The sequence below is a fragment of the Mixophyes fleayi genome, chromosome 3 (assembly GCF_038048845.1).
Source record: "Mixophyes fleayi isolate aMixFle1 chromosome 3, aMixFle1.hap1, whole genome shotgun sequence".
Taxonomy (NCBI): Eukaryota; Metazoa; Chordata; class Amphibia; order Anura; family Limnodynastidae; genus Mixophyes; species Mixophyes fleayi.
In genome coordinates this window covers 193,385,165-193,404,178 of record NC_134404.1, presented here as the reverse complement: position 1 = coordinate 193,404,178, position 19,014 = coordinate 193,385,165, and the positions used below count along the sequence as shown (strand labels likewise).

Sequence of the window (19,014 nt, the reverse complement as noted above, 5' to 3'; positions counted from 1 at the left end):
CGGCCGCCTAGGGCCACCCAGTAATTACACGGTGCCAGAAGCACTGAATGAGTGACATAAGAACCAGATGGGAATGTGGGGGTATCGCCACCACAGTGTGTCTGTCAGCTATAGATGAAAGCATTAATTCTCTTCTGTGGGTTGGTAGCTGTTTTTTTAGTATAATACATTTTTTCATATTCTTTAACAGTTTTTTTAAAGGAAAGAGACAACATGGTGGTACAGAAAGAGAAAAAGGGAGAAATATGGGAAATCCAGCCAAAATAGTTGCAGGGCTAACATGGGTAGTACAAGGGAAATACACAGGTAATTGTTTGAGATTTAATCACTGGTCAGTCAGCAGGTGTACAATAAAAAAGCGAGAGTGAAAGTCCCCATAAGCTCATACTTAGATACATTGGATAAAATAGGCCTGCAGTTAGTATTCATTGTTTAGCAAAAGAAGAAATCAATGCAAAATTACATGCAAGTGTTGTCTATTACTTAAACATAAAGGGGCTCATTTAGAGCTGGACACATTTGCATCAAAAGTGCATTTACATGTTTATTTTCAGTTACACATATCTTACAATATCTGCTATTCAAAATAAATACATAGATGCTCCTGAATGAACATACATTTAAAGCACACCATCTTGCGGCGTCATACTGGAGATGACATTCATCATTTTCAACTTGATGAGGATGATGTAAAACTGTTTGAAATAAAAAAAAAAAAAATACCAGCACCAACGCCCATAGCCAGTCTCGACATCTCATCTATGTGACCATGCCTTTATTGTACTTGGCCTATGTTGAAATGCCCCCTCATTCTGCCTCTTCCCAAGTACACATATAGCTAAATATGGAGTTAATCATAGAGATTTTTCCTGCATCCCCCTCTAAACTCTAAAAGACCCACCAAAGCCTCAAATCTGGTTGGAGGCCTACTAATATCTGTATTTTACCTGATTCAACTAAAAAGTGAGTCAATTCTATATAAAAAAGGAATCATCATTAAAACTTGTTAATGAGTCCTGTCTTAAACCTGTTTCTAGACCAAGGTGTCATAGAAAGCAAGATCTTGTTCTCCCCAGAAACGTTCTACGGAGCAGAGGCTAGGGTAAAGCTGTAGGTTCCCAGTGGTTGGATGCACACCACTTTTAATTTGGTCTGTGTACATTTGCATGTATTACTTTTTGCTCCATTACAGTATGTGTAACTTTTCATGACACACACCATAATCTTTGCCATCTGCTCATTGTTGTAAAATGACTCTCATGTTACAATACAGTATAATATTTTAAATAACTGAAAGCATAATATACAGGTTATTCTGTGCCAGTATCTTTATTTGACACTAAACTCTTTCTATATCTCCATCACAGCAAAATACAATTCTAACTCTATATTACTTTTTAAGGAGGAGGATGATGTTTACGAGTCTAAAAATGGTGTAAAGCTTCCTCTTAAATGGACGGCACCAGAAGCAATCCGACACCACAAGTTTAGCGTTAAATCTGATGTCTGGGCATTTGGGATCCTTCTTTTTGAAATAGTGACATATGGAAAGATGCCTTACCCTGGTAAGTTAATGTTCCAGTATTATTTTGCTAATAACATGTTTTCTTTTTTATCATCTTGTATATACTGTATGTAATGAGTTTAGAATCATGTGGTTAGAAAGACCATATTAGGGCCTGAACATAGGCATCCACAAAGTAATGCTTTTCTTGCGTTGCATATGTCTTAAGACTTAAGGTAATCTGCAATGAAGATATACTAGTCATAATCATTGATAGTGCTATTCAGCAAAGAACTGCTTGTCCCTAGAGTGTGTGTGTGTGTTTGTGTGTGTTCAACACATTTTATTGTGGGCCTGGTTCCTCTAAGGATTTAAGCTACTTGCTAACAAACTTGGGGTTGGTTTCACATTCTGACAAATGTACTTAATTAGCCTGTTGATAATTTAGAACTTTTTCAATGACTGGGGTGTGGAGAAGTTTTGTTTTTTTAACACAGTATAGATACGTGCTAACGCTGTAGATGCAATAGATGCATCTCCATAGAGGTATGTCTAACTAGGTCACATCTACAGTGAACATGGTACACTTATGTTTGCACACCCCCACAGTATGGATCTTGCTTTGCACACTGTAGATCTGTCTTTCCATAGCCTAAGCACAATTAACTTAGAACTCTAAATACAGATTTTAATACACATGAGTAGTGTAGTAAAGTGCATCCAAAGTTCTGAACAGATCTTTAAGGAAAGTCTGAGCTAATTAATACATGTCAATGATAGTGACTGATAAATGGGAGTAGTTACTTAACATTCATAGAAAATGACAAATAAGAACGATTGGTCTTTTTAAAAAATATCAAAATATTCTTAAAGCTAAAAAGTTACCTAATTCACATTATGTAATTATATCTTTTTAAAGATATAAATTGCATAACTTGATAATTTTTGAGTTCCCTCTTACTTTAATGCCCCTTGAGCTGTTATACACATTAAGTTAATTTAGATGGAACACAAATATTGAATTTATTTTAAAAATTTATTTTAAAAGCAGCAAAGCATATAATACAATTCTTGCAGATTTCTATATGGCTGTACTGTACAGCTAAAATAATAACTAAAACTATGGGGGGGAATTCAATTTGCCCCAATGTACCTCCGTGCTAAAACTATTACCGTTATTACGGTAGTAGTGCGCGTAACTACCGTTATTACGGCAGTTCAAACGCCAGAAACCAGGTTAATATTACCGTAATAATGGTAATATCCATAACGCGGTGGTACTAAGGGGGAATTGAATTCCCCCCCATGTGTGAGATGTAATTAAGCACCAGTAGTTATTACATTAGGAAAAGGATCAATAACATATACCATATTATACATTGAGCTATCTGTTTTTTTTCAGAAGAACTGCATTTCTACATAAAATAAGCTTATAGAAGAAACCTCAATCACAAAGATGAATCTTCACAGAAGTGATAGAACGGGACAGTGTCACAACAACATCTGTACATGTGTTTCACATTAGTGTGAAAGCGTTATTTAAAACAAAACGATCTGGTCTGTCTATAAGTGATTACTTCCTCATAATGTTTAATATCATTATTAAAAACAAAATAGTTCCACTGCTAAAGTTTTGTTCAAGAGCTGATAATCTTTGCAAATCTTCAATCAGTCACTGATCAGTCACTGATCAAGTTTGCACTTAAAACCCAGTTAAGCAAAGTTCCTGTAAACCAAAGAATTCACTCTGTACATGGTGTGTTCTAAAAAATATTTCATTAAAAGAAGTATTATAATTCGATTTAACACATGGATCCAGGGCCATAACTGGGGCTGTGCGATAGGGACAACTGCCCAGGATGCAAAGGCTGACGGGGGGCGCAGTTTACGAATATTTTAGGTTCATTTGATTAAAATTGAGGGCTAGGGGGGCGCCACTTTGGTTTCACGCCCCAGGAGCTAAAGATTTTAAGTTACGGCTCTGCACGGATCCTTTAAGAACACAAAGACAGAACACTATTAAATGTGTGCAATGTTTGCTGCAAATAACTTCTGCAGCTAGTCATCTTAGCAATGGACCCGATTTTCCAGTGGCAAAGCAAGGATCAAAAGCAAAGACAACAGCAGTGCACCAATACAGTAGACCTTTCAAAGTGGATGTAATTAAGGCTTGATGTTTTTACTCATGAATTAAATCAGGAAACTTGCTCAGAGAAGTGTTAGGGTTAATGTATGGATGTGGACTGCAATCATAGTACATTCTTAATTTAAAGGTTAAGTGAAACATGCAACCAAAACACAAGCTGGAACTCTGATAGCTAGGCTGGTCTGAGCTTTAGTGATTACTGAAAACAATGACCCTAAGTTCAGCATTAATAGTATAGGAGAAATAGTGGTAAGCGTTTGGGAGAACCAGGATTCATAGTCAGGAACTGTCCAAGGGTCTGATACACAGAATAGCATTGGGAACAAAAGTAATGCTAGACAACGGTGACAGACACACAATAATATGGCGATACTGTGGCCAGCACGCTGGGTTAATATAGAATCTGAGTTGTGCCTGGCATCTGTGATGATGCCAGTGCCAAGAACATAAAAAAGCTTTCATTGCGCCAGAGCGCTTTTTACACAGAGTTCAGATGCCTTGAAATCCGCAAGTATTCTTACTCCCCAGTCTACAAGCCAAATAGCCAAATGTAAGTGACCTATACTTCATGGCAAGATGTTTAAAGTAATAGGCTTTGAGAGCACACCCTGTATGAACCCTTTATAACCATATCTGCCCAGAGGTTGAACCAAAGTTGCTGTGGTGTCTGACATTGTAATTTAACATGACAATAAATAATCACAATATTTATTGATGAACAAATAGTTATAAAAATACGTACTGAAATTTAAGGCTAAAAATGTACCTAATTCACATTATGTAATTATATAATTATATAATTATTTATGTGTTTTTCCTCTATTCAAACTCCCTCTGTGACACAGAACGTTGGCCCTCAGGCTGATCAGACTTCCACAGGTTTATGGCCTTGGCTTAGATATCCTATTTATTTACAAATATAAATACAAATACACTACAGCCATCAGTTATGATCAGTTATGTTTCACTAAATATACCCTGAACGTTAATATTAACATTATCCTGGTAAAGCCAATTCATGCCATAGTGGGATATATCCACTAACTCACTTTTCTTTGACTGCTACTCATCCCTCATTTCATGAATATACAATAAAACAACAAACTTGTGTGGAGGGCAAAACTAAAATAGAAGTAGAAACATAAATGTGGGATGTTATTGTCAGAATTCACTTAATATTTACTATAAATCATTTTATTCAACATCGAGTCACCTACAATAGTTATTTTGTTGCTTGGGTTACGTTTTCAAAATAGTTTCCTTTAGTGTAAAAAAAAAAAAAAAAAAGAAAGGAGAAATCTTAAGAGTGAAATGACTGGAATAAATCAGGAATACCATAGGGCTGATTGCCCATTAGGAGAAATGTCTGGCATTGCTGTTCTTCTGCATGAATGGGATTAACTGGTGGCTAGTGAAACATTCTAAGCAAAGCAAGAAGAGCAAACAATGATGAGATCACATTTTAATTTAATTGAAATTATCTATCTATTATTAAAATCAAACAAAGCATCCAAACGTATTGCCGTAAATTTCAATTTAATTTTACATTTTTTATTAAGAAACCCAGCATGCAGAGAGCAACTGCAAACATGGTTTACCTGCAGTTTCACCAGCTGAGCAATTTCATGTTTTTTAATTGCTGATCAAGGTTTCTTTACTTTTAAAGAGTAGACAAGGTCATCACGTAGTTAAAAGATTCCCACAGTGCTCGTTGATGAAAATTATTCTCTTATGCAAATTTAAAAAGTGCATGGATTATTTTTTTTACCTTTTAACTGTATGTTCTTTTGTGTAGGATTGAATGGAAGGCAGGTTTTAGAAAAACTGGAACAAGGATACAGAATCCCCAAACCTCTCAACTGTCCCAAGGACCTATACAACATCATGTTGGAATGTTGGAATGGAAGGCCAGAGAACCGGCCAACCTTTGAAACGTTACAGTGGAGGCTTGAAGATTACTTTGAAACAGACGCTTCATCTTATTTGGATGCAAATACATTTGTAAACTCTGGGTAAATGGAAACTATTTGAGACTCGATTGATAAGGTCTTATTATCTCTGGGACACTAATACTGAATAGGAAAAGTAAACAATAAATTAAACACTAAAATTTTTCAGACCATTTAAGCAATGAAGGATAATCAACGTCATTTCAACAGTTATTTGAACTGGCACATCACTACCTGAAGAAATCGATCACATGACTTTTTCATGGTTTTAAATGGCTTATGTGAACAAACTAGCACTTTCATATAATATAGCATGAGCACTCTGGAATAATAGTCATATACAGTTTACAAAGACTTAAAAGAAATGTACCAATGTTCCCCCATATTGGTGCTAGATCTCTAATGTGTCTGAATTTCAACTATGGGAAGGTATACTTTACTTTGCATGCCCTTTTGACCCAAGCTGTCGAATTATATATATCCAAACTGTCTAAATATAAGTAATTTGTATTTCCTCTGTAAATTTCCATTGTATTTTATTGCCTACAAACTTCTGCAAACTACTAATATAATGTATAAACAAATCAGATATACTTTTAACAATTTTGTACTTACTTGGTTGTATATGAACCTTAGGGCGTTATTGTAGTGAGGACTAAAAAATCTTCCAAAAGTTTACTAAGGGTAGCTCAGGCTTAACATCATGCCACCTAACTTTATGTACTCTTCACCTTCATGTGTGCATGATGATGGGGGGATGTCCAGTTGCCCAGAACTCTCTGCAATCACTTGGAATAATGCCCTTTAGGCCATTTTGTCTGCCTTCATTCATTGCTTCACTCTCTGTATCTAGTTCATTCACAGCAGTTAGGTGGGCTGGATATTCCTGTCAGCTAAAACACTTGGTGTGGAGTGGTTTTCTGTTAGCTACTCGGTCATGAAGTTATCATTCAACGAAATCTGTTGGGGGCTTGGTTCTCTATACAATATTGCCATGCTCTGAGTGTGCGAGACAGGCTGACAATCACTAGAGAGACTCAAATGCCTCTCCTCCTTCCCTGAATGCAGAGAATCAGTGCCAGCAGGCAGCAGTGCCCCGGTCTGTGAGCTGATCATTAGATGCTGCAGACTCTTCACTACCATCAATTAACCTCCTCCTCATCATAGCAAACATTTTTAGGAATCCTATCTAATGAGCACGAAACAGAAAGGGAGTTGGAGGGAGGCTTAGCAATTATAATGCACTAGACATTCCCCATCTGCTGGTCACATGCCCTAGTTTCACTGGTCACCGGAGGGGGCACCTTAGTAAGATGCTTCCTCTTGGTGTCACGGCTTCTTGTTAAACCGCTGGGTGAGCTGGACACTTTACTTTGGAGCACTGCTGCTGCTGTAGTAGTCAGCTTCCTCTTCTTACTCACACATGCAGCACATCCTATAGTGTTATCCAGTGCTATCAGCTGTGTGTCCACCACCTTAGCGCGTGTCACATTCCTCTTGGTGGAGATGGAGAGTATTATATGAACATAAATGAGATCACCCGAATAAAACAAAAAGGTGAACTAGGTGCAGCAAGTGTTTTTTTTGCTTTTTCCAGAAATCAGTATTATAGCAACACTGTCTAGAGTTTGCCCCTGACCTCCAACACCAAAAGTACAAACTGAGGGCCTCATGTAGAGTTGGGTGCAAGTCGAACTGATCAGCGCAAAAAAAACTTTTGGGCAAGGATCCATTTCAGTTTGCACTCCGACTGAGATGGATTTCCCCCTTTGCACCTCTCTGCACTTAGAGAGGTGAAACGGGGAAGGTAGTGGGCATGACTAGCAATGTAAAGGCAGACTCAAATAGGTCTCTAGGAGACGTATCTTTTGAGGGTGCTAAGTAGATCCTTGCAACTTGGAATACTATGTAAATTATGAGATGCAATTTACACTTACGATTTCTATTTTGCATCCATTTTCGGAAGCCAAATAAATTATTTACAGTAAGCCACAAAACAAATATAAATAAAAACTGTAAACTTATGATACTAAAAGTAAAGTTAGCCCTGATGTACCCATACTGTCACAAGTTATATATCTTAAAACATGATTGCCATCATCATCATCATCAGTTATTTATATAGCACCACTAATTCCGCAGCGCTTTACAGAGAACTCATTCACATCAGTCCCTGCCCCATTGGAGCTTACAGTCTAAATTCCTTAACATACATACACACAGACAGACAGAGAGAGAGACTAGGGTCAATTTTGACAGCAGCCAATTAGTTTACTAGTATGTTTTTGACATGTGGGAGGAAACCGGAGCACCCGGAGGAAACCCAAACAAGAAGGGGCCTAGTTACCATTATTTTCCTGTCCGAGGTTCTGCGGTTCTTCTCACAAGACTGAAGAGGTGTGAGTGGGTGGCCATTTTTTGGGGGGTCAGCAGCTAGGGGAGGAAGGAGTTTAGTCAAATATAATGTGTAGATGGTAGTGCAGCTTTGAGTTGGTAGTCAACATATTATAGTATGCAGGACATTGAAGTTTATTTATTTTTTAGGTTTTAGCTTTTTCTGACCAAATGTATTTTAATCACAGTAGACAACAGGTTATATATTATGCAAATCATCTACTCACACAGAGAACGAAAATAACCAGTTACAGTTACAATTGAAACAGAGTCCCAAGTGGATACTTCATCTTGTAAATTACATAATACTGTATTTGTTTTGCTTCACCAAATAATAAGATAACTTTTGAAAGTGATTTTTATTGACCTTTATTTACCAACCCCCCAAAACTCTATTTTGTAAATGATTGGGTATTTGCGATAATAAAGGTTTGACCTACATAATGTATATTGCATAAACTTAAAATCAAGATATAATATTTCCTATTGGACCCATAATAACTGCATCTGAGACAACAGATTAAAGAGGTAACTCTTCCATTAGCTGTACAATTAGGTAATAAGTGCATATTGTTATTCTGCATCTGTTACACATTTGCAACGAAGGTAAACTCATACTGAGTACTGGAAATACATACATGCCTACAACTACTATTTATTTTGACATAACTTTTAGCAATAGTATAATTTTTTAAAAGAAAATAACAATTGCATAAAACTTTTTCATTTACACTTACAGCATAGCTGTTAGTGGAATATTCCCAGCAACAGTTAAACAATACTCAATGCAGACTGTGATAACAAATCAAATATAATATAAGGGGATTGTTTTATATGTTTTTATTGTAAAATGGCTTTCAATCAGATATGTATTGGTTCCTTTGAACATTATTTAAACAAAGATTTTATATATAAATGGTTTTAAGGAAGTTTCCACCTTCAGACACCTTTAACTCACTGTTCGTACATGCCTTCCCGCAACTTTTAGCAAATACATGGCTTTATCTTTCTGGCTTCATTCTTAATTTTTTACCAATACTTTTTTATTATCTAAGCAGATTTGTTTATTTTTGTTGCCCTTAAATATGACTCAGAATGCTATTTTGATTGAACTGTATTCAATGCACAGAGCTGAGTTAATTAAGGGGTATGTTTATCAATGGGATAAGCCATAAATCTGTTGAAAAACTGGAGCTTTTCACCGTATTTAGGGATTCTGCCTTTTTATCAAATCCGTCAGGCTAGTAAGGACTATTGCCGGCGGTAGCCTTTGCCAGGTACCAATTTTACAAGGACTGGGACAGTATAAGTACCGCCACTGTCCTCCTATTGCCATTGCCATTATTTTTTTTATTGTTTTTTTTATGTGACAACAGCATTTGAATAGTCTCTAGAGGTGATGGGTTCACTTTAAGTAAGACATGTTGAATCAAATTAGCATACTAGTTATGGCAAAGGGCACATAAGAAAAAAAGGAATGTGAAAACTCTCCTACAAGGCATACCTTCTTAGAACGATCAACTGGAAGCATTACCCATAAAAACATGTATGTAACAATAGAACTGTAATGTAATAGTTATTTTACATTGAATGTAAACAAGCAATAAATTAATATTGTACAAATAAATTATTACAACAGCATTGCAAGGAACATTAAAAAATAAACTTGACCAAATTATCATTAAATAGCATGTGGTTTCACCTGTATTCTTTTTTGCAAGTATAGTTTTATCCTATTGATATTTTCTTTTGTTACATCACACATAAAATCTTCTGCTAGATCGGCGGTTCCCTAACTGTGCGCAGCCGCGGCGCTGTCACAGGGGTGCCGCGATCGCCTAGAAAAAAAAAAGAAAATAGAAAACACAAACAAAAAAAATACAACTTACCCATCATCCAGCGCCGTATCCTCCTCCTCACTGACTGCCGGGGGCGTGACCTCATCATGTCCAGCAGTCTCAGTGAGCAGCAGCAGAGAAGACGTCAGGGAAGAAGGTAAGTGAAGGGGGGCACTGAGAGACACGCTGAAGGGGACAGAGAGACACTGAAGGGGACAGATAGACGCTGAAGGGGACAGAGAGACACTGAAGGGGACAGATAGACGCTGAAGGGGGCAGAGAGACGCTGAAGGGGACAGATAGACGCTGAAGGGGACAGAGAGACACTGAAGGGGGCAGAGAGACGCTGAAGGGGACAGAGAGACGCTGAAGGGGACAGAGAGAGGCTGAAGGGGGACAGAGAGACGCTGAAGGGGGACAGAGAGAGACGCTGAAGGGGGACAGAGAGACGCTGAAGGGGACAGAGAGACACTGAAGGAGGAGGGCAGAGAGACACTAAAGGAGGAGGGCAGAGAGACACTAAAGGAGGGGGATAGAGAGAGACGCTGAAGGAGGGGGACCGAGAGAGACGCTGAAGGGGGGTCAGAGTGAGATGGCGAAGAGGGGGACACAGGGTGTGAGATGGCGAAGAGGGGGACACAGAGTGATATGATAAAGGGGCACAATGTGATGGTGAAGGGGTCTAAATACATCTTACGTCATTTTGACCCAACTACTTAAAAAACGGGACTACACGGTAATTATTTTTGCTTAGGGGTGCCTTGGAAAAATTATGGTGACCCTAAGGGTGCCTCGAGCTGAGAAAGTTTGGGAACCACTGTGCTAGATAATTATAATTGTCAGCCAACCATGACCCATAATATGCCTGAGGGACACATAGCTGTGGCAGTAGTGGTTTTGAATTTTAATAATCATATACATATAATCCAGGGACAAACTGGACCAAATCTATATTATGGTCATCTCTTAACATATTGCAGTAACCTGGTATTAGTATAGTTTTATCCTATTGATATTCTCTTTTGTTACATCACACATAAAATCTTCTGCTAGATCGGCGGTTCCCAAACTGTGCGCAGCCGCGGCGCTGTCACAGGGGTGCCGCGATCGCCTAGAAAAAAAAAAGAAAATAGAAAACACAAACAAAAAAAATACAACTTACCCATCATCCAGCGCCGTATCCTCCTCCTCACTGACTGCCGGGGGCGTGACCTCATCATGTCCAGCAGTCTCAGTGAGCAGCAGCAGAGAAGACGTCAGGGAAGAAGGTAAGTGAAGGGGGGCACTGAGAGACACGCTGAAGGGGACAGATAGACGCTGAAGGGGACAGAGAGACACTGAAGGGGACAGATAGACGCTGAAGGGGACAGAGAGACACTGAAGGGGACAGAGAGACGCTGAAGGGGACAGAGAGGCGCTGAAGGGGACAGATAGACGCTGAAGGGGGCAGAGAGACGCTGAAGGGGACAGATAGACGCTGAAGGGGGCAGAGAGACGCTGAAGGGGACAGATAGGCGCTGAAGGGGGCAGAGAGACGCTGAAGGGGACAGATAGACGCTGAAGGGGGCAGAGAGACGCTGAAGGGGACAGAGAGACGCTGAAGGGGAAAGATAGACACTGAAAGGGACAGAGAGAGGCTGAAGGGGGACAGAGAGACGCTGAAGGGAGACACAGAGAGGCTGAAGGGGGGATAGAGAGAGGCTGAAGGGGGACAGAGAGAGGCTGAAGGTGGACAGAGAGAGACGCTGAAGGGGGACAGAGAGACGCTAAAGGGGACAAAGAGACACTGAAGGGGACAGAGAGACACTGAAGGGGGACACAGAGGCTGAAGGGGGCACAGAGCGACAGGCTGAAGGAGGGGGACAGAGAGACAGGCTGAAGGAGGGGGACAGAAACGCTGAAGGAGGGGGATAGAGAGACACTGAAGGAGGGGGACAGAGAGTAACACTGAAGGATGGGGACAGAGAGAGACACTGAAGGAGGAGGGCAGAGAGACACTGAAAGAGGAGGGAAGAGAGACGCTGAAGGAGGGGGACAGAGAGACACTGAAGGAGGAGGGCAGAGAGAGACGCTGAAGGAGGGGGACAGAGATGCTGAAGGAGGGGGACAGAGAGACGCTGAAGGAGGAGGGCAGAGAGACACTAAAGGAGGGGGATAGAGAGAGACGCTGAAGGAGGGGGACCGAGAGAGACGCTGAAGGGGGGTCAGAGTGAGATGGCGAAGAGGGGGACACAGGGTGTGAGATGGCGAAGAGGGGGACACAGAGTGATATGATAAAGGGGCACAATGTGATGGTGAAGGGGTCTAAATACATCTTACGTCATTTTGACCCAACTACTTAAAAAACGGGACTACCCGGTAATTATTTTTGCTTAGGGGTGCCTTGGAAAAATTATGGTGACCCTAAGGGTGCCTCGAGCTGAGAAAGTTTGGGAACCACTGTGCTAGATAATTATAATTGTCAGCCAACCATGACCCATAATATGCCTGAGGGACACATAGCTGTGGCAGTAGTGGTTTTGAATTTTAATAATCATATACATATAATCCAGGGACAAACTGGACCAAATCTATATTATGGTCATCATTTAACATATTGCAGTAACCTGGGCACAGGGTCACTTAATTAATATGTCATAATATTATGAACAAGGCTGTCTTGTAGTTACAGACTCTCCTGGAATGACTCTCCTGGAATGTCCCGGAGCCTCCAGGATTAGAATAAATCCTCCTGGATTCCTGGGAGGGTAGGCAATTCTCCTGGAAAGATTGTTACCTGTCTGAGAGGATGTGCCATGATGATGCATAGTGTATCATCAAGCAGTGCCGGCCTGATTCGGCAGGGATGTGATAACAAAATTAGCATCAATATACTTCTTGCCCTGCTATAAGTTTCATTGCTTTGTCTTTACACAAAATTCAAGGTATTTTCTTTAATTAAGAAAGTCTTTTATTTGTTCCAATCTTTCACAGATTATGCAGGTCGTGCAGACAGCAAACAGGAAGGCACAAAGTATATGGCATATGTTACAGCATGTATGTTATAGCAAGGTTAGCTGGTTACAATGCAGCATCACACCCTAATTACAGATATTTATACAGTATATAGTGTGTTATTATTGACCAATCATATACAGTTTTCCATTTAGGGAACATCATCATTCATCATCATCATCATCATCATCATTTATGTATATAGAGCCACTAACTCCGCAGCGAACACTCCGAATATTCCTTTTAGTGTACACAATATTTACCTTAAACGCGTACTTTGCACCTGAGGTATGAGCCTGAGCTGTTTGTTGTGTTCAAAGTCTGTACGGTGTGTATTGATGTCTCGTTTGCAATAGAGAATAATTATCTCTATTATGACAGGCTTTCAAACTTCATTGACTTCAGCTCAGGTTGACCATACCATGGGCTCCAAGCAAGCAGTTGCTTGTATGAATTTTTACTCACAGTATAAAAGTATGCGCTCTCTTTTGAGAGAAGCTGCAAAAGGCAAAAGTAGATTCTGCTTGCTGATTTGCTAGTGTTGAGTTAACTTTGCTATCTCTTGTATTCTCTACCAAATTAAAATGTTCCAGCAGTACAGCAGACTAAACTGTGCATGAGTGCCTCTAACCCTTCAAGTAACAGTAAAGTCACTATTTAATATACATTAATATGTATCAAAAGCTATGTATTACTGAGCAGAAATATATACATTAAATAAATAAAGGCTTTGTACTAAGTAAATCCATCATGCTCTTTTTCCCTCTCATGCAAGAAATTGCCATGTTAACAGGGTAGTGTTTCTATAACATAAGGGTCCAATTATTAAACAAGTGCGGTGTCAAGCAATATGCAAATCATAGGCATCTTAAAGCTGCAGGTGAATCCAAAGTATAAACTGTGCATGCGCAACTAAAGTTAGGATTTGTCCCAGTGATGGATCATGCATAGCCATTCTGGTTTCAGTGGACCAGATAGAGAGGTAAGCTAGTGCCATCCTGAAATGGCGTAAATTCCTAACATCACAGTCCTCACAGAATTCGATTGGGTCTTCGGTAACCCATGAAAAGTAAGTTAATGCAGGAGAAATTTTTAACCTTTTCATAAATTGTGTGATGGTCATACAGCTGTCATATTAGACCTGGAAGCAAGGAACAGTGACTGACAGGTTAGTATACTTGGTTGGCAGGAATACACTATATGGATTGGCTGTATCTTACACTGAGGCAGGGCCAGTGATGTCACAACAACTAAAATGCTTTCAGAATAAGTATTTGACCTGTATCCAATACCATCAGGGCATGGTCTTAAAAATGTGGAAGGGCTCAGCTGTCTGTAATGGAGTAGAAAGGTAATGCTTAACAATTTAACAGAGCTACAGTGAAATGCCAGAGTAACCCTGAACATTGTATTTTGCCACCATGGATCATATATCTGAACAATTTAGTTTTGGAGTTTAGTGGTAATTTCCGCTGCTCAGAAGTGTAAGGGGATTGTGAACAGACTTATGAAGAGCAATATGCAGGTAGTAATTGGCACTTGAATCCCTTGGCTTCCCAATAGAATTAATGGTCACAAGTAAAATAAAGTCTCTTAATATCAACCAATCCTAGTCTATTTTGAAAAGCTACTCCCTTAAATCCAGGTGACTGTCAACATTTAGTATACTGCTTGTTCACTAAAGAAAACTGAGAATCTAAGCAAAAGAAGAAAAGGAAAAGTGCGCCTTCTAGTGCAGTAATTACAACACATGATTTTTCATAACTATATAAAAACAAATGCATACCAAATAAAAAATAGTGAACGGCTTATCTGTAAGGTCTTGGACTATTCTCAAACACCTTTCAGCTCCATGTGTTCAAACATATTAAAAAGGAAATTAAAAATAATTGTGCAATATTGCTATAAAAAACACACCTGTGCAAGCACACACAGATAGAGTGCCTTTGAACCACAAAGTTACTTTTCCAACACAGTATACTGAATTCATTAATCCTGAAGTATTTTTCCATTGTGATAAATACCTTCCAGAACAGTGATCCCAACCAGTTTATAGTGTACAGCTGACCACCAGTGACACCATAGATAATGTGCCTTCATTTCCTTTTTAATATATTTGGACACATGGAGCTGAAAGTTGTTTCAGAATGGTCCAAGACCTAAAGACTTACAGTAAGCCATTCACTACTTTTATTTGACACCCATATTTTATATAATTAAAAAAAATGACATGTTGAAATTACTGCACAAGGAAGCGCCCTAACCCTTTTATTTCTATTGTTTAGACTTATGAAGTAGACTGGAATGGTTGATGCATGAACATGTGGGTCTTTAAGGCCAAGGAAGAATAATTTTAATTACAATTGGGACTGGACATTACCAAATGCTGCATGTTTTCTAAGAACACCCTTACATTTATTACTACTCCATAACAATAATGGTACCACAAAAAATGACAGCAAAATTATGATTAGTCATGTAACAAATTTTACATTTACAATGTGGAAAATAACACAGTGTGAAATTACTCAGTAAACAAAAAAACCCATAATATATTATTTATTTATTTGTCCATATAAATAATATTTCCTGTTAAAATAGTATGTCTCTCTCTCTCTCTCTCTCTCTCAGTGAAGAACCCTATGAGAGCTGATATGGGCCACGGGGGAAATGGTTATGGAGAGTCTGAGCACTGTCTAGTGAGTGATTAGTTTACTGAACTCTCTTCTTACAGACACTCTTCTCCTGGGTGCATCATGTGTAGTCCTTCTGAATAACTGAAATCGTGTAACATTTGATGGCTCTGATGGAAACTCAAGTTTGAAAATCACAGCTTGCATGAGCTCATTAGCCAACATGGAAATCTTAGAGTCCTCTAGTACATTGAAGTTTTGCCCTTATATATTGTGACAGAGTCAAGGGTGAGGTGTATGATAATAGGTACATTGAACCTAGATTCCTAACATACTGCTTTTAAAACCCCAGGAGAATGTCTGTTAGTAGTAGCTGTGAGCTGCTATAATACTAAAGGCTTGTAAAAAAAAGCCAGATAAGGGACCTGGGGTTTATGGATGGAGAAAGTAGGGTGGGCTCCATCCATTAGGCCTGTAGCCGGGTGTTTCAGGTTACCTGTTAACCTTCTGCTAATCAACAGGTGCACCTGAATGTCTCTCTCTCTGCCTGGGGACTGAGGCTGGTAAGTCCCTCTGAGAGGAAACCTTGCTATTTGCCTGTGAATTGAACTGTTTATGTTTTATTTTAGTTTATTAGTCAGTATTGACAAATGTTTAGTTAGAGCCAGACGGCAGTTTGTTTATTTTGTAGTCATCTTTTTATTTTGCTGCTTAATAAAACTGGCTGAGGACAGCTGTAGGAACAACCCTAGACTTGGTGGCAGGTTCCCCCTCACGGTCACAATTTATATATATATACTATATAGACAAAAGTATTTGGACACTTGACCATTATACCAACAGGGAATGTAATGACATTGTATTCAAATACATATACTTTAATATGGAATTGGTCCCCCTTTTGAAGCAATGACAACTTCCACTCTTATTGGAAGTCTTTCCACAAGATGTTGGAGTGTTTCTGTGGGAAATAGTGCCATTCATTTTGGAGAGCATTTATGATGTTGGACGAGAATGCTTGGCTCGCAATCATTTCCAAAACAGGATATACAGAAAAAGAAAATGAACCAAATCCCAGAATTTCAGGATAAGACACACATTACATTACAGACAGGTTCAAAATAATATGTCAATATTAATACATATGTCAATTTAGAGAGCAGCCATGGGATTAGACCAAGTTTGAGCAAACTTCATTGTGTGGAATACACTGTTCTGCGTGGAGGAGGGGGAAAGAGAGGAAAGAAGGGGAGTGAAGAAGGGTTTGTTAGCATAGGGAAAATAGCAGAGGGAGAGTTTGGAAGAATAGAGAGAGATTAAAAAAAAATAGATTATGTTCTCAAGATACATAGTGGGTATGTGTCACGAGCCGCGGTGATCTGCGGCTCGCTTCCTCCCATTGGCGCCCTGGCTGTCATTTCAACAGCTTATGCTTCCCCTCGTCCCAACCATCTCCATGGCAACGGTCGGGACGCTTTCTGAGCAGTGCCGTGTCCCGGCAACACTGGGCATGTGCATAGGAATAAACAGCCTGCAGGCTAATTAATTTGCCAAGTTAATTTATTAGGCAGCTCTGGGGATATTTGTAGGTCAGGGTCCTGATTGGTTCTTTTCTGTATTTAAGGCAGGGAGGGCTTAGCCTCCCTGCTGGCTATAACGTTTCCAGTCCTGTGCTGTTGCTGACCTGCTGTTGGATTCCTGTCTGCCTGATCTTCTGTTGTGACCCTGACCTTTTGGCTTGTATTCTGGACTTCGCTGTTTGCCTGTGACCCTGACCTTTTGGCTTGTATTCTGGACTTTGCTGTTTCGCCAGTGACCCTGACCTCTGCCTGGATATTGATTTGCCTGTTTGCTACGGACCTCTGACCTCAGCCTGCCACTGACCTCCCCTCTAGTCTGGGCTAGCACCTCCGGTTCCATCTGCGCTACGGCCATCATTGATGAGCTTTTACTACTCTGAGCTTAAGACCTGGGGGCATCTGAGTACCTGTGAACATATAAAGCTCTAAGGAAAGGCGGCCGCTAAAAGTGAACACCGCTACTCTAACTGTTCTAAAAGCTCATCTTGGTGGTCGTGAGCCCTAACAGTATGATACATTAAGAGATGCCTTGCGAAGAGGCAAAATAGTCTTGCCAAAGATGCCATGTCGAGAGAAATTGGTTTGGACGGTCATTTAATATACTAGTCATATGTTCTAGATTGTATATCTGCCAAACTTTCTGAATTAGCGCAGAGATAGTGGGGCGTTCAGCTTGCTTTCTAGTTATTAGTCATCTAGTGCATTAAGAATGTGAATTGGAAGTTTCCAAATAAGTTTGGGAGTGTCAGGGGGAAGGCAAGGGAGAAGAAAATAAGAGAGATGGAACGGAAGCTTTAGACTAGTTATTTTATAAATAAGGTCAGTCATTTCTCGCCAGAAAGGGACAAGCTTAGGACAGCTACCCCAAACGTGAGACATTGAACACTGATAACCACAATTACACCAGCAGAGATCTGATGCCAATGGATAAATAGTTTTCAGCCTGGAAGGGACCAAATACCACCAAAATAAAAGTTTATAAGAATTTTCTTTTATCTAAGTGCAGATTGAAGATTTAGCAACTGCCTCTCGAATCTCTTTACATTCTCCAGGCTCTAGAACCTCAGCCATATCTTCCTCCCAACACAGTTTATGCAATTCTTTATCAGGTAGATTATTATTCATCAGGAAGGAGTAGAAAGTGGAAATCAGACCCTTTGAGCAGGTCCTATTGAGACAGAAGTTCTCTAGGGGAGATGGTCGTCAAGGTGATCTTGGGTCTATCTTACTGTTAAATAGGTGAGGAATTTGCAAGTACTGGTAAAAACTAAAATGAGGCAGGTGAAGGAGATCACGGAGCTCAGAGAAGGTCGGAAAGAATCCCATTGGGACTATATTGGGTAGAAACACAATATTATGCTTAGTCCAATGTGCAAAAGATTTAGGATTAGAAATGCTGGGTTATTCCAGAGAAGGAATATACATTTGGGGTTATCTATAAGTTTGAAAGTATGTGTACAATATTTCCAGATTTCGAATAAGAAACAAACTGTGGGAGGGAGATTATGAAGAGGGGGTGGTCTTTTGTTTTGAGCCAGAATAAGATACTGGGAGACAACATCTGGAGAAGGTCCCCTTCCATGTCAACCTACAGTCTAAAACAGCTTGAGTGAGGTGCCATGATAGATAATATTTATGAAGGCAGGGAAGGCCCAGAACCCCGTGTCAGAAAGAACTTTCAGGCAGACTCTTGGGAGTCTACCAGACCAAACAAACTGGGAGATGCTTCATTGAATGTCTTTGAGGACAAAGGAACCGTATTGGCACGGTTTGAAATAAATAAAAAATTCTGGGAAGGATATTTATTTTTACTGCAGTGACTCTGTCAACCCACAATATGAATTGAGAGTTCCAGGGATGGTAGTTGCACTTTAGAGCTTCTATTAGAGGGGAAAGTTGGCCAAATTTATTATAAAATTTGGTTAGCTTAATCCTTAAATATTTAATGTGTTGTGTTTGCCAATTAAACTTAAAAG

At 39.6% G+C, this 19,014-nt stretch overlaps 1 protein-coding gene across 1 annotated transcript in view; it reads left to right on the top strand.

Annotated features, from left to right (window-relative positions):
- The window catches only part of FRK (fyn related Src family tyrosine kinase), a 70,155-nt gene extending 60,476 nt beyond the window's left edge, over positions 1-9,679 (top strand). The window contains exons 7-8 of the mRNA XM_075202946.1: positions 1,403-1,565; positions 5,446-9,679. Of these exons, the coding sequence (XP_075059047.1) occupies positions 1,403-1,565; positions 5,446-5,666 (384 nt within the window). The 3' untranslated portion in view covers positions 5,667-9,679. The remainder of the gene's footprint in view (positions 1-1,402; positions 1,566-5,445) is intronic.
- Positions 9,680-19,014: the final 9,335 nt, after the last annotated feature.